General features: G+C 42.3%; 1 protein-coding gene across 9 annotated transcripts in view; it reads left to right on the top strand.

Annotated features, from left to right (window-relative positions):
- The window catches only part of macf1a (microtubule actin crosslinking factor 1a), a 194,909-nt gene that overhangs the window by 62,491 nt on the left and 115,621 nt on the right, over positions 1-16,797 (top strand). For 7 of the 9 annotated variants that reach the window (XM_067479025.1, XM_067479114.1, XM_067478944.1 and 4 more), the window contains one exon: positions 15,924-15,985. In XM_067479025.1, coding sequence (XP_067335126.1) covers positions 15,924-15,985 — 62 coding nt within the window. Of the gene's footprint in view, positions 1-7,461; positions 7,898-13,341; positions 13,751-15,923; positions 15,986-16,797 lie in introns of those variants that run through there. The other 2 variants (XM_067478390.1, XM_067478546.1) reach the window with 2 other exon arrangements.

Here is a 16,797-nt window from a genome sequence, read left to right as displayed (position 1 = left end):
AAAGAGTTTGGATGAAGCGTCTCTTTTCTCACGGGGTCATAAATCTATCTGTCTTTCTTCCACCCTCTTTTCCAAAGTCTGTCCCCTCCCTCCTTTCCCACCATTCATCCATGTGGGCTCTTCTCTGTTCTTCCTGGTTAACAGCTCTTGTACTCTTCCCCTTCTCCATCTCCTCCTTACTCCTAATAGTCTCTCTAGTAATGCAATTTTCAAAGTGGTTCAAAGTGCGTCTATAAACTTTCTGATTAGATTACCTATGTGACATGCTAGCGCTGATGTTAACACACACTCAGACACAAACGTGATCCTTGGCCTTTACCCTGAAAAGGCCTCTGAGCGGGCCATTAAAGTCAACACCCCTGATTTCAAGCCTATACATACAAATGAAGTCAGGACTAGGGGCTACTGTGGTGCAGGAGATTGCCTATACGTGTGTGTGTGTGTGTGTGTGTGTGTGTGTGTGAGTGAGTGATTGTAAGCACGAATGGGTGAATGAGAAGAGAAGCAGTGTAAAGCATTTTGAGCATCAAAAAAAGTGAAGAAAATTTGCTTAAAATACACAAAAATGTAAGTGTGAACACAGTGATGTCTGAACTTGTTTGCTACATGTCACGTTTTCAAGAGGCAAGAAAAAAAACTCAGTAAATTAAAATTATTTTTCTGTGCACATAAGTCCAGCGCTAATATTTGCTATAATCGTTTTTTTGTTTTTGTTTTTTGGGCCGACCCCGAGAGTTTAGGGTCACCACAGCGGATCATAGTCCGCTTGTTGATTTGGCACACTTTTACCCTGGATGCCCTTCCTGACGCAACCCTCCCCAAGTTCTACCGGGCTTGAACCGGCATGGCACAGCTGGATATGTAGATGGGCTGTTTGGGGTTCAGGGACCGGGGATCGAACCACTGACCCTGTGGTCCATGGGCGACTGCCTTATCAACTGAGCAACACCCGCCGCCTAAATGTCATTCTATCTCTGATTGATTAGCCAGTGGTTAGCTAATGTAGCTTTTTATTATAAAGTAGACACCATTTTGGTATCAATGTATCAAATATTTTGAAATAATGTGTTTTTGGTGTGTGTCAGTGGCTCAGACAGAATACAGCATCATTGGTAACTGCTGAAGTCTTTGTTCTCTTCTTTTTATTATGCAGGGTGAGAGAAAGGACGAGGGTAATTGAGCTTTGCTCAGAGAAAACAAGAGCTTCAATGTGTGTGTGTGTGTTGGTGTTGGTCCATGTCTAAGAGAGAGAGTTTGTGTTTATGTTTTTTGGGTGTTTAGGCCCAGAAACTTTTCCCTGTTTTCTCAGCCAAGTAATTTAATTTTGCTACTCAGCAATCCAGCCCTCCAGAAACCGAGTTGTTCTCTTGAAGAGCAGCACGGCCTGTGACCCACTTTGACTCCCACTGCTTAAATGCACCTGCCTGAAGGGTTTTTCCTCATTTCTCATTAATGGCTCCATCGTTCGGCTCAGAAAACCTCTCTGACACTTCCTAAATCACGGCGAACCGGAAACAGCTTCTCAGGCTTTTGGGAAATGTCATTATGTGCAGGGTTGGAAAGAATGTAAATGTGATGGACACACACACACACACACACACACACACACACACACACACACACACACACACACACACACACACACACACACACACACACAAGCCTGGAAATCTTTAGCTTAAAGGTGACCTATAGTCAACTCTTTCCTTTTCTCATCACTTGTACTGTCATCTCCTAAGTTAAACTCTGGCAGCTCTGTGTTTTATGCTCTGTGTGGATTTGGGTGCATCCTCAAGTCAACTTTTGTTAATCCATTCTTGTTAGTTTATCTGGGGGACACACTTCGCTTCTATCCTCCATCTTCTCTCTTCTTCCTCCTCTCCTGCCCTTTAATCTCTTAATGGCATCGCAGGGTGTCGCCGTTTGTCTGTCTGCCTGATGTGTCCTGGCTGTGTTCCCGTCCTGCTCTTCTGAATGGATGTAGCGATCCGCTTAGTTCTCCTGTCAAAACATAACTTACTTATCTGCCAGAAGCAACTGCACTTTAAAGTTTTGATGTGTCCATCTCGCACTGAAGGAAACTGCAGTAGGTAACAGAGTGTGCCGGAGTTTCAATGCCAAACTGGATAAAAAGGTTATTCAGTCACCGTTGGCTATCGGTTGCCAACATGCTGTGGCTTAACTTAAGTTTAAACTCCTCCTCCAGACAAAATGGTAACTTTCTTATTTTCAGTGTTCCCACACTACTCACAAATATCTTACAATAAATAGCTTTTTACTTTACAATGTCCAATACTCATCTGCTGTTAGCCCCTTATTTCTCTCTGTGTAATGACCCATAATTGTCTGATCCATTTTGTGCTGTTCACTTAACTGGGCTGTCAGAAAAGCCTCGACCAGGTCCAGCGACCACTTCAGCCAGCTCCTCGCTGCGTGATTCGTTACGGCTGAATAACTAACAGTCTGAGGTCGATTGCCTCTCCCCATGTGACCCAGTGATGCCAAATCCATTTGTCTAGATGAAGCTATAGTTAACTGTGTATATGTGTAAATGTTTTATTGAATAGAACTGTTTATATCTTTTCCCCCCGGTTTCCCTGGTGGCCCATTTGCAATTTGGTAACCAATGAATAGATAACCAAAGTTAACAGACTGACAAGTTGGACAATATGCACAAAGTCCAGGGAAACGATAAACATTAGTTCAGTGGACTTGGGTCTAAGACTTCAGTTGGTTTTTCCAGTTTTCAGCTGAATAAGATGTTGGTTTTGCAACACTGGAGGCAAACTGAGGCCTGCTGCTCTGTAACTGGACCCTGATTGCCCCCTAACTGCATGGCTTGATACTGCAGGAGAGCTGTGTGTCTGTTGGTTTCCAAGTTTGGATCTTCCTCCATGTGCTGCTGACTATAACCACGCTTTATCATTGTATTTCATACACAACTCTAGCTCTACAAAAGCATTTGGCAGTGCCGTGCTGGAAACATTTTATCATGCTTCTTGTCATCTGCATCAACCTTGATCCACCTTGGTCAGGTCAGGAGTCTTGTGGCTTTGTTTGTGCTCTATTTCAGCATTGGAGAGGTCAGAGGTCACAGATCTGTCATGGAACAGTGTGGGGGGCTGGCAGGCGGTGTAGATGTGTCATGGTCACAGGCCCTGCAGCTGTGTAGTTACTGGAGTCTGTGAATAAATGGATTATTCGCGTACTACAGCAGTGGTCTGCAGCAGTACAGTAACTCTTTATCAGTCTACAGTCGGTGTTTCTGAACCAGGACTGCAATACAGTATGTTTCCTACTGGCTGCATTTGGAAGAAGAGTTATGCCAGACAATGTCACAAATCTGTCGCAGTTTGTTTTGTTTTCGTTTTGCACATCTGGTTTTAAATGCAGAGGTTATTGGGTTCAGTTTGGCACTGTAGGGAGTAAGAGGAGGTGCTTTTGTAAGTTTTTGGAATCTTTAATTTTAGCACTGTGAACATGAAAGTCCAAGGTTAGAGAATTCATCACCCATGGGACTCTCCTTTTCCCCATCCTGTTCCCCCTGCTTATCCTCCCTTATGTTTCCTCCTGCAGTTGGCATCATCCTCACAGCTGGGATGATGTCAAACTTCTCATTGTTTTAGAAAAAACATACAGTGTCCACTTTTTTTTTTTTTTTTTTTTTTAAACAATTTATGTCCATGATTCAAACAAATCTGTTCCACAATCTGCTTTTCTATTTGGCTAAACGAGTCATATTTTTCTTTCCTATATTGGTCAGCATTAGTCTTGCCATTTGTACTTTGAATAGAAGTGGAAAATAGGCATCAGACAATAATGACACATATTTGGATTGGATTATTTTAGAGAAAAAATAAAACTAAAATGACGGAAAGCGGAAAACATCACAAAAAAAGCGGTGGTTGTAGGTTGAAAAGCACATACTGCCCAGTCACCAGCGTGTGTTAATGCTGTTCTGTGTGTGGTCTGTCTACAGTTTATTTCCATATGTAGATATAATTTAGTCTTGCCTGCACACATTTGTTTGTATGCGAGTCTCTGTGCGCGCGTCCTTTTTATACTTGTGTTTGTGTGTGTCAGAGTGACCTTGCTGGTGTCCAGGCTGTCAGGGTAAAGGATGCTGACTGGGAAAATTGAGCTGAACTGGGGGAGGGAAGGACAGGCTGCAGTATTAAGGATGCAAGAGGATACAAGCAAGTGAATAAAGGCATAGTCTGCAATATGAGAGACATAATTTGAAGGTACAATCAGAGATGTTTATAAAAAGCACCAGATGGAATATATTATGCTAATATAGTGGAAGCAGAGACAGTACTGAGAATCTTCACATCAGTCACAATAGGCTGATGGTGTTTTTGTGTGTCTGTGTGTCTTATTCCCTCTTTCTTTGGTGTTAGTGTGAGATTTCTCCCTCTGATATCTGAATGAAAAGTCATTCACCTCCAAAACAAACCGGAAATACAACAACAAGCCTGAAGTCTCTCTCTCATACATCTTTCTGCTTCCTCCTGCTTGTGTAAAGCTTAAATGTGTAGTCTGACATCATCCTTTGTTGCACCCAGGGTGGGTGTGTGTGTGGGTGTGTGTGTGTGTGGTGAAATCTTCATATGCAGCATCTTCTACAGTGGTGGTGGGGGCATCATGAGGTAGACCCCTGACCTTTTAACCTTGAAAGCTGATGTGCACACATGCACATAAGCACATGCACACCAACCAGCAGCGTTTATTTCAGCTGGTCTCCAGTCTACATGTGTGAATGTGTACATGTGAAGGAAGAAGACAAAGTAGTTTGCTCACAACATTGCTGCTTAGTTGTGAAAACAGTGGATTTTCTATAAAATAAATACGTTAAATTCAGAGATGCTTAGCCTGTGGTTGTGCTGTGATGACATGGATGGAGTTGTATGTGTGTGAAGCGGTGATGATTTGGAAACTATATGAAACGTTAGAGGTACTTAGAATTAAAAAAGACACACAACTGAAGTAAAGTAAATTATATCAGTAAACAAGAAGTATACACAAAGGAATGTCAATGATCACTGCTATCAGATCTTTTTAGCTTTGGGTGCTTCAGCAGATGTTACACTTGTTGAGAATGCTCTCAGTGGTTAGAGTGTTACTGTATATTTTACACACACACACACACACACACACACACACAGACACACACACACACACACACACACACACACACACACACACACACACACACACACACACACACACACACACAGAGACACGTGTTGGTCTCTTCTGCCCCACAGTGGCAGCATCTCACTCTTTACCACAAAAGACATGTGGTTGCTAAGTTTCCTCTTACATCTCATCTCACTTAACACCTCTTTGTATTACACCTTGAACACGGTTCATTCAGATTTTTTTATTTTGTACTTTTTTATATTTTAAGGCAATTTTATCAGTGGTGGAAAGTACAATGTACACATTCGTTTTTTTTTAATTTTGTTTCTTTTATTTTTTTTTTACCCCCTTCCACCCTTGGTTTATATTATATTTGTAGTTAAGATGTCTTTAGGTGCATATTTTTCAAGCAAATAAATATAAATCAACTGATAAATCATAATTTTTAATTAGAATTCAATAATATATACAGTGCCTTGCGAAAGTATCACAGTGCAGGTGCATTTATACGGAGACTTGATTACACACAGGTGGATTTTATTTATCATCATTTAGTCATTTAGGTTAACATTGGATCTTTCAGAGATCCTCACTGAACTTCTGGAGAGAGTTTGCTGCACTGAAAGTAAAGGGGCTGAATAATTATGCACGCCCAATTTTTCAGTTTTTTATTTGTTAAAAAAGTTGGAAATATCCAATAAATTTCGTTCCACTTCATGATTGTGTCCCACTTGTTGTTGATTCTTCACCAAAAATGACAGTTTCATATATTTATGTTTGAAGCCTGAAATGTGGCAAAAGGTCGCAAAGTTCAAGGGGGCCGAATACTTTCGCAATGCACTGTATATATCATGAAAATGGCCCATCTAGATGTTTCATATTTTTATTAAAATCTTAAGATTTACATGTACATGTTATGTACGGTATCAGGCAAATGTAAGAAACAACTGTTGTTATCTACAGCATCAATAGTGTTAAAATCTTCTACTCGGTACTAAGGTCAGTTCCCTTGATGACCAGAGAAATTAGTTTATTACTCGAATACTTGTACTTTTAAGTAAATCTTAGAACATATACTTAGTAGGTTACTTCAACTCAAATAAATAATTTAAAGTAGTACATCTAGTGTTCTTTTTGCTAAATACTTGCAGTATTACATTGAAACATTACATGGAACCGTAATGTTGAGAATGTTTTAGGACACAAAGCGTCCTGAGTAATGTGTGTGTGTTTCTGTTGCAGTTGCAGCCTCACTGGTGGAAATCACCAGATAAACAGCTGGCATCAGGATCACATCTCCATTACCTCATGTTATCTGGTAATTGTGATCAGGAAATGACTAACAGGAAAGAAATACATTACTGCCCTACATTAGTTGTGCGTATCCTTAGTGTTACTGTACATATTTACTCAAGTATCAGATCGTAGATGCTCTCTAGTGCCACACCTTCTAAACGAACAACCTGCCACCAAAAGCACGGTTTGCACGCACAAATTATAAGTAGCACACAAGCGACTGAGGTTTAGTGCTCAGGTTTTCCCCTCCCAGCAGTAACATGCTAGACTGATTGAAGTTGTGTATTGTTTGGTCTGGGGGTTGCTAGGACTAAAATGTCAGTGGCTTTTCAGAGCAGAGCTGATAACCAACCAACCACACACACACACACACACACACACACACACACACACACACACACGCGTGCACAAGATTCTCTGCGAGGTGACTGTAACTCTAAGACCCCCCCCTGCCTTCCAGCCGTCTGTCTGAATGATGCTGAATCACCCTGTAATGTTTAAATCGTGCACACGCTCTGTGATCACATTAACTTAATCACGTCCTCTGTCTAAATCTTTTGAATGCGCGGTCACAGTCAGCAGACGACGTTCAAAGATAGCCGTTAAATATCACAGCCAGGATGGATTGGTCGCTCATAGCAACAGAGGTAAACATACAAATACACTACTGCCGTCATGTGCACACACGGAATGGACATTTACTTTATCAGCAGAGCGGTTGCAAAGCAAATATATAAAATGGCTAATATGCTGAAATTCAGATACACATATACAGGAAGAAGAGCATGTGGGTATGTCCCATGTGGTTTCCTTTCGAGAGTATGAGGAAACTATACGTGCGCGTGCACGCACACAAACACGCACACACACTCATACTCATATACACATTTCCGTCTGTTTAGTCCCATTTCTTTTATTTACTGGTGTTCTACCGGTGCACCGAGCAACGGCTAAAGTCTGGTCGGTTGTTTCAGGGGAATGGAATTCACTGTTAGGGAGCGAATGAGACTGAAAGAGAGGGAGGCATAGAGGGGGAGCAGGGGGCAGCCTCTGAATGGAGAGAGAGTTTTTAGCTGCAGTGTTGAAAGTAATGAGATGCTGAAGAAAGGACGGGAAGAATGTTGTCTTTTGTCAAAACTAAAGAGGTGAAGATCTGGGTGATTCTGGCGACTGACATTTAGAAGCTTCTCTCTTTTATGGATGTTACTCATTTTGGAAGTTCACCTACTGTAGAAGCCTGCAGTTCATGGAACAGCTGTAACATTTTCTTTTGTGTGGACCAACTTAACCCTGACAAGTAACTTTACTGACATTCTGGTCATTTTGTAAGACAGGATGGACTTTCTAACAGACCCTGCAGTTGTTATGCCCATCCTGGTGGTGACTTTTCACTTCTTGACAGCAGCTGGACTCTGGTTTTACTGTCGCCGCCATCGGCGGCACCCCATTTTGGATAAAGGTAAACTGTAAACTCATCTTTCTGTTCATACAGAGCCTCATAAGCTAAAACGGTCGGTTCTCTGTCCCTGCCTCAACTTTATATTGTCCTTTAGCAGAAAAAGAGGGAACACTTGACTTACACTCCATGTGCTTCCTGTTTAGGCTCCACCTCATCTGTCGTTTAATTTATGTACTAGCCACTTTGCTTAACTGTTAACGTGTCACCTTCTGCATGTACCTTTTTACCATGAAACTCAGGTTTGCAGTAGTGCGGACCCTCATGTTTTTTTTGTATTTTAGTATATGCAGAATGTAAAGAACAAACATGTTTGCCCCTGTCTGTGCACAGTGAGTGTTGTGTAATGCTTTTATGCTTGATTGCTGCACCTCATCCTCCTCTCTGAAAGAGATGAATCTTCCATATTTGGCCCTCTGTAGAAAAAGGCTGTTATATGTCGTGGACTTTACATGGATGCGTCAACATTATTGAAATCTGGAGACTACAGTCTGTGGTTGTCTTGGTTTTTCTAACGTGGTTGGCTATATCTTGTCTTATAAAACTTACGTGCTCTACACTAAACACCAAGCCTCTGTGCAGCCTGTTTGCTGCTCAGTCCGCTCATGGGTCTAATTATTCATAGCTAATGGTAAACACTGATGTAACCCCACATTTCTGCAGCATTAAATAGATTCCAGTTGGCTTTTGCAATTTAGCGTCAGTGCTAATCCCCATTTAAAGTCTCATACAAATTATATAACTGTGGTATTTAAACCACTTGGACGTGATGTTTATACCTTTGCTTTGTAGCTGTTGGCAATCTGTGGTGCTTTTATTAGTTCAGCTTCAGCTATCACTGGGAAAAAATGAGCCAAATTGTAGGTTGACCACAGCTAGATAAGACCTATGTTTCAGGACACGTCTATTTTTATCTGAACGCAACTATTGACTCGGCTTCATCACGGGAGAAATATCCAGTATGACATAACATTGTGGATCAATGAAGTTGATCTGTCCTGAGAGGGTAGTGAATGCAGTATTGGCTGCGGTTGAGTGGTGCTTAGAGACACAGGAACCTCGTACAAAAGGGAAAGATGGACAGAAAATAGGACAAGTATTTTTTTTTTTTTTTTACCAAGAATAACTGTGAGAGGAGAGGAAAACTTCTTTTTTTCCTTTGGCCTGTTCCCTTTCAGGTGTCGCCACAGCGAATCATCTAACCCTGTCCTCTCCATCCTCTTCTCTCACACCAACTAACTTCATGTCCTCCCTCACTACATCAATAAATCTCAACCTTTCCACCTGGTCTCCTGGACACACAGTATGTCCACCTTCCTTCTCTGCATCATGTCAACCAACTCTGTAGCCTTCCATGTCATAGTCCCTACTGTCAGGTACCTACACTCTTAGCTTTCCTCTTCTCTCTCTGCTGTCACCTTCCTCCTGTCCTTCTTCGACCAAACGTCGTCCAATTTGTGAATGAAGAGGAAAACACAAGTTCTAATTAAAGGACACTTGAGTTCATGCCATTTGTGTGCAGTAAAACTCTTTGTGGACTGAAAATGTGGGACACACAATAAATGTACTACCACACTAACTAAAGGAATGTATTTGTTTTGTTTAGTTATACGACACAAGAGCTACAATCTGCTGTTTCGCCATGTGCTGCAACGTGTCTCCTGGAGAGGAGCAGTATGATGATTTATATTGCTGAGTTATAATCTATTGTTTGTTTCGTTGTTTAATGGCATTATAAACCAGCTGCCTTCCACACGATGCAGACGCAGGCAATGTAGCAGCACAAACACACTCAGAGGAGAGTGACAGTTGCTGGTCACAAGAAGTTTGCGTTATGAAAGATTTCATCTACTTGCTTGTGCCGAGCAGCATTAGCAGCATGAGGAAAGGTTAGTGGTAGTGGTGCTGCTTAGTGGTTATGCTTGAAAATGTATTACCTTGTTACGCAGTTACAGCTGCTGAAAGGCTAATTTAACTTACACTTTTGGAAGAATTATGGTAAATGGTACGAAGAGATAATGTGATGAGAGCCACAAAATATGCTGTACGATTTGTTACACGCGTAACTGAAAATCAGCACCGGTTCTAAGAAGGAAATGCATCAATTTCAAATAGGTACTTTTTGTCAAGTACACAATTTAAATTATAAATGGTAACTTAGGAAAATTAATGGAAAATATGAAAAAAAGCTCTATTTTGTTATGTGTTTTATTATCAGGATATGGAAGTTTGGTAAACATGTGTGTCCATTATTTTATCTTTATGGTTCAGGATTTATGACAGCGGTGGGGACCTTTCTGCTCTCCAGTGTCTTAGTGTATTTTTATTTTGCTCCAAGTTCCAGATGAGCAACTTGTGATTGACCCAGCTGCATTGTGTGTGTGTGTGTGTGTGTGTGTGTGTGCGTTACATGACGCTGTGGTCCTGACTGTTCTCGTTAAAGAAAGCTGAGCTTGTCACAGTGGTAGGCCAAACGTGGTGTGTGTATGTGGGGTGGGGGGGTGTGTGGCTGTGTTGCATTGTATTTACATGATGTGGTTAAGGTTTTAGTTGTGGCGGTTTATACTTTCTGTGAAATTACTTAACCAAGCTCTAAGGTTTGGGCACAATACTGAATAATGTCTTGTTGAATAACATAGTTAAGGTTTAAAAGACACTGATCAAATGAGAAGATGGTGGTCAGAGTTTATTCTCGAGTAAGAGATTTGAAGAGGTACTTCAAGAGTGGAGTTTTCTTTAGGTCAACACTTGAGGATTGGGTTTGTGTGCTTCTACTAGCTCTGCACACAGTGTATCACCTTTTACTGTGTAGCCTCAGACTGCTTAGAGTGGCCATGCTGACTCTTTTCCTCCATGACATTATTAAGACCCCCAGTGTTAAGTGTTGATCGCTGTAAATTGCTTATAGATATTCCCACTATTTTATCACGTGGCAACCATTGGGCTAATTCCAATGAATGGATGTTTTTTACAATTGTGTTAATCAATCACTTTTGTTAAATCGTAGCTTTGTGCAGGACGTTACATGCTTGTGGATGGTCAAGCAGGGGGCAACTGTCCCCTGCATCACTATCATAATGCTGAAGCATGGTAAACAAATTTTCGAATATACCAGTGTGAACAATAATAATTAACAGCTTATCTAACCAATGCACTTTGTACAATTGTGTCTGTAATAAACACCTCTGCATTATGTTGATAACATAAAAATGAAAGTAGTGTTGACTCTTAAAGAAACAGTGGTGCTGGTGGCCGACAATAATCATCTTGTGCATCTATTTTTATAGGTGCAGTTGTTTGCTCAAAGTCAAGCCATCTGGCTTCTCTATGTGGCCACAGGAGGGCAGGTTGAATCTGATCTTAATCTGATCACAAGGCTTATGGCTGACCCCAGATAGCTGGTTAGTGTAATTAGGACACACTAGCTACAAAGCAGGGGAAAAGATAGTTTGAGTGTTTTAGATTCAGAACAGCATGTTGTGAAAAGCTCCGATATCCCACAAAACGGTCTCCATCTGGCTGATGTGTACATCTAGTGTGAATTTGTTCTGCTTTGCAAGTGTTTGGCATTCGGTGATAGTAGCGGCAAGAGAAACATGGGATAAGAAGTGAAAGGAAAAGGAAGAATAAAATGGGAGAAAGAAAAGAATAGAGGCTGGTGCCAGACTCCCAGTGTCACCAGAGAGGTGGGGGAAGAATGGACTGAGGGTGCCAGCCTGGGCAACTGAAAGAGAAAGTGAAAACATCGGAAGATGACAGACTGGGATACCAGAGGAAAATGAGGACACATGGACGTATCACTCTCACTTTTAATTTTAATTGAATCAAAGGAGGACACCAGAACACCAGAAGACAGGCCGGAAGAGAGGCAGAGCGATGGAGATTAGAAGTGATAACTGCAGAGAAAAGGAGGGAGCGAGGGATGAGCACACTCCATCGTATTAGAGGCGTAAGCTCTGTCTGGTATTTTTAGTGGTGACGGTTCCGTAGAGATGGAAAGAGGAGAGTATCACTGTGAAGGCAAGGAGGAGAAGGAGAGTCCGAAGGCGAGAAGACACGGTAAAGAAGCAGCCCATAGGGGAAGCAGGAATGGAGATGACGTTGCCTGTGTAGAAAACAGAAGCACAGAGTGAGGAGGGGCTTGTGTTACTCTGTCTGAGCTTGTTGTGACGGTGTGTGAGTCACTGTCACACACACACACCTGCTGAGCTACAGTCATTTTTCTGGGCAAGTCACATTATTTCCTCACTGGATTTGGACTTGCAGCTGAGCTTTTGGCCTGTGCAAACTCGTTGCTTTTACACTTTCTGGGTTTTTTTTTTTTTTTTTTTTTTTTTGGTTGTTGTTTTGTTTTCGACTAATCAGAAATAATTCAGAACTACTTTGGTGTCTGTGTCGGCAGAGCTATTTTGAGAGACGGTGGAAGGAAAGGCAGAGAGAGGGAGACAGCTTTAATAAAAAGGTGAGAGACGCAGATCTTGGAAATAGAATCTCCTAGAAGACTCTTATTCACTGCTGGCTGCAGACTGTGTCTGCCTGAAAAGTCGGGACCAGAAATACAACAGCTTCTCTTCAAATGCTTTCATCCACTCCCATCTCTTGTACACGTACACAGACACATGCAGTAATGAGATGAATGACTCTGCTTGGACCGGTTTTCCCTTCACTATTAAATTTAAATCACGTCCACCAAGCCCCTCTCAATGAGACCCTCTGAGTACAAGTTCCTGAATCTCTTCCTCTTTTTATTTTTATTTTTTTATTTCAAAAAGTGACTGAGAGAGATAGTCAGAGAAGCCTCCAGGCTTTTACCATTTGTCCAAAATAAAGCTGTTCACCTCTTAAGGACAGAAATAGAAGGAAAAAACTGAAGATACAGCGGACTTGCTTCATCTGGTCTTTGGCAGCTTGAGTGAGAAGAGTATACGTTTGCACGTTGTGGCAGAACAAACTTTTCTTGCGCGTGTTTTTTATACTTTTGTGGCATGTAAAAAAGACTTGAGTGAAATACGTCATCCCAAATGGGCACGTCAAGGACTTAAAAACATCTAATTTAAAAAAAGGGTGTGCTTTTCAGAACCTCTCTGTGGGACAGACAGCCTGTGGGATACAAATAAACTGCCTTGGTCTCCATGAACAGTGTTAAGTGAAATGTGGTCCCTCAGGATCCGCAGAGACGGGAAAAGCATTGTAGGAAGAAAACAGAGAGCAGGTAAACAGAACAGGCCCCCCTGCAGCTCCGCAGAGCTGCTGTCAGCTGCAGTCTGAGCCACAGACCGTCTGTTTTGGCCTGGAAAAAAAGAGCGAGCCAGCAAGAGGACGAGTGAGAGAGAGAGAGAGAGAGAGAGAGAGCCTGGTGAGGAGTGAGGGAGGCCGTTCTCTTTTGACTGGAGAGGGAGGAGCTTCCACTGACTTTGTGAAACACATCACACACCCACACACTCACAAACACGTGGGACAGCAACTGGGAGCGAGTGCGCGACAGAGGTTGTGGGCCTGCCTCTAAAGGCCGACATGGCAGCGACGGCAGGGCCTGAGGGAATGAGTGAACCACAGACACATTACACCTGAGAGAAAGGGGAGAGGAGAGGACCCTTCAACCTGGAAGTACCTGTGGGTGCTTTCCTCCAGAAGGAGGCTCACACTCCTTCTGCAGCTTTCACTTTTGGATACGAGGAGCCAGAGACACTTATTGCTATAATTATCTGACTTCGGCCTTGGATAATGCAACGTTTGCGTCACACGAAGCTCTGATTAGAGACAGAGAACAAACATTAGAGCTGCAGACCATGTGGCCCGACTACAGGAATGAATGTCACCTCAACGCTTACCTGTATTCACGCATGTGCTGTGCAGGTCAGTGTGTGTGTGTAGCATGAAGGATCTGTACAGTGTTTGCAGTGGTTGTTTACATGCTCCTCATGCAGAGTGGCTCCCGTCACCACGTGTTCCCCTGTGGGTTTGGGCACTTTCTGTTCGTTGACAACAGTTCTGCTAAATGTGGTTTCTGTAAATGATTGTGGCCGTCAGGGCAAAGGGCGAGAAATCAGCGTGTGGTATTTGTGTTTTGTGTTTGGACACCATAGAAGGGGCATGTGTACATCTTAACAATGGCTTCCTCTGTAGATGAATGAGCCTTTCCTTGGCTGTCACTCACAGGCTTCCACACTTCTTATGTCTCCAGTTGTTGTTGTGTGACTGTAACAGTACATATGAACAAACATAGTAGATTTATTGCCTTATTATGTCACCTAGATGAACCTTGATGGATGATTGTGGTTCACTGATAACACGTGAAAGTATTTCCTCTGGCCTAACTAGCTCAGCCACCCAGGCAGGTTTGGGAAGCGCAAGCATGCTGATGTGGTGAAACTATTTTGCAAGTGCATGTTGAAATAAATGTTCTTTGCCTGGACGACTGCCCTCTGTGTTAACTCCTCAGTTTGTCACTATTTTTATATGTGTGTGTTATGGAGTTTCAAGGCTGATTTGAGTTCCTCCAGCTGAGATATTTGACTTAATCCATGGAACTACTTTTATGCTTTTGGAGCCAGTTGGTTGAAGGTGTCTTACATGTTTAGGGCTGTGGAAATCTGCCTGTATGTTTGTGTAGGGGTGGTTGTGGTAGAGAGAGGAGAGAGTGATAACAACATCTTTAAAAGAGGAAGTGGAACCTCCTGGCCGTCCCCTCAGGGCTTCACCGTGGCAGCGGATAAACAACTGGCTGGAGGGGACGTACAGTACTATACCCCCAGGCGGCTGTTCTGATTGGCTGAAGCTGAATCTGGAGGGAAAATCCTTTTTGGTCACTGAGCTGTTGATTTGTCTGTGCGCACGTCATAATATGCGATACAAAAAGCAACTTATCGTGGTTTTTAATTTGCATTAGTTATTAACGTCTGAATATTTTCACTGAAATTAAATGATTAAATAATCTTGTTTTATATTTGGTGACTGCTGAAACTTAGGATTTGCTAACAGAAAAGAATGTGCCAACTATCGCAATAGAAATATCAAAATCAAGCTATTAAATGAAATATTAAGAATTCCAAAACCTTTGGGTATCAATTAGAATGAATAGAATTTAATAGATTTCTTCTCTGGTTTTGGGTGGTAACAGCTAGAATTCCAACCTTGTGTTGAATTATCTGGCCTCCCACTCTGCACTCCACACACATTGCATCTTGTATCCCCTATATTTCAGTTACGACAGTTGGATCCTCCCTCCACTTGGAGCTATTTAAGAGTATGGTATAGTATGTATGGAATGGAAAAGCAGAGAGTGTCTGAATTTTCTTCCATACTGATATGAGCAGAGGGAGGCTGGTTGGGACAAGGGGCTCCATTGAGGGGAAGTGGAAGTGGAGGTGGAGGTGGCAATGAGGTCGGGGGGGGGGGGGAGATAACACTCAGTATCAGGCTCTATTTCTGGCCAGGCTGCCTCACTCCTCTGGACCGTGGAGGATGCATGTTGGAGCTCTGCCTTGGCTGCGGGTCACACTTCGGTTAGAGACTGCAGAAACGGACAGAAATGATAGAAAGGTCAGACCACGAGTCTTAAACTAAACAACGAAGGATGTTGGAGTGCGATCGTGCAGGTAGCATTTATCAGTAGGGCTAAAACATTTTCGCTCTGATTGTACAACCCTGGTGACTCAAGCAGCTGCCATCACAATAAAATGTACTTAAGATAACTGTTCCGGGGGGTAACATTTGTCAGAGATGGAGGTTCTTATCAGCAGGACCTTGAATTATTGTTCATGAACTCAAAAAACTTTCCGTGTGTGTGTGTGTGTGTCTGTGAGAGACAGAGATCAGATCAGTCGAAAGAGAGTTGCCCGTTGTTTAAGAGAATATACAGTAACATCGGCAGTAATTCCCTCCTTTGTGGGAGTTTAGTCCACTGCTTTAGTCCTCAGAGCTGAGCTGGATTTGTGTTCTTATACAAGCAGTAATTCAGGGTTTTTTAGTATTTTACAAATGTGGATGACGTAATTAACCTCCCTCCTCTCTGTCTTTATTTCTGCAGATGAGCGAGACAGAGTGCAGAAGAAAACCTTCACAAAGTGGGTCAACAAGCATCTCATCAAGGTATGTATCACTGAGCCCAACCGACCCGGGGCGTGTCTGTTACGGCTTTGTAGAAATGCTTGTCAGTCTTTTTTGGTATTTTATATCACATGTAAAATGTTTCTCCTAAATGTGCCACCTTCTCCTCTCCCTCATTGCATTATTTTTTTATGGGGCTTCATATAACATGTCATATACCTGTCATCAGTCAATGTTGCGGGAGCAGCCGCACCTTTTATATCTCAAGGGTCCTTTCTTCTGGAATATACATATAACTGACTAGAAGTATTCAAGAGATCAATTAGTGATGACAGTGATGATGTCATCACACCTGCGTGGTACTGATCAGCCTCATTTGTGGCTGTGTCGGAATCATCTGGCATTGTTGCGTTAACGCTATTTCTAATGGTTTGTTACAGCTTGTTAAATGTTTCACCTCTGTCTGACTGCACTGACACTGAAATCACAGCAGTGAATAGACTCAGTGTGAGTTTGTAGTTAATATGTAAGAGCAGTTATGTATTCAGAAACGGCTACGGGAATCCAGATAGTGAATAATTGATTGGCAGACTGTGTTTATCGAGTCAGGATCTTATTAAAGCTACCAGTGACATAAAGACTAAATGAAACCGAAAGAGAAACATTGATCTCTGTTAGCTGTTTATGGTGCAGTAAGTGTCTCACTGAGTTTAGGTGTCTCACATGCAGGTAACAGGCAGCTGCATACACATCCCACATCTTCTCTCGCACCTATATGGTACAATCTGCACAGAACGCGTGTGCCTCTCACACACAGGCGTTTAGTTCTATTACGAGAGGAGACTGTGGGATAT

This window comes from Channa argus, chromosome 1, assembly GCF_033026475.1.
Source record: "Channa argus isolate prfri chromosome 1, Channa argus male v1.0, whole genome shotgun sequence".
NCBI classification, from domain to species: domain Eukaryota; kingdom Metazoa; phylum Chordata; class Actinopteri; order Anabantiformes; family Channidae; genus Channa; species Channa argus.
This window is presented reverse-complemented; position numbering and strand designations above follow the sequence as displayed.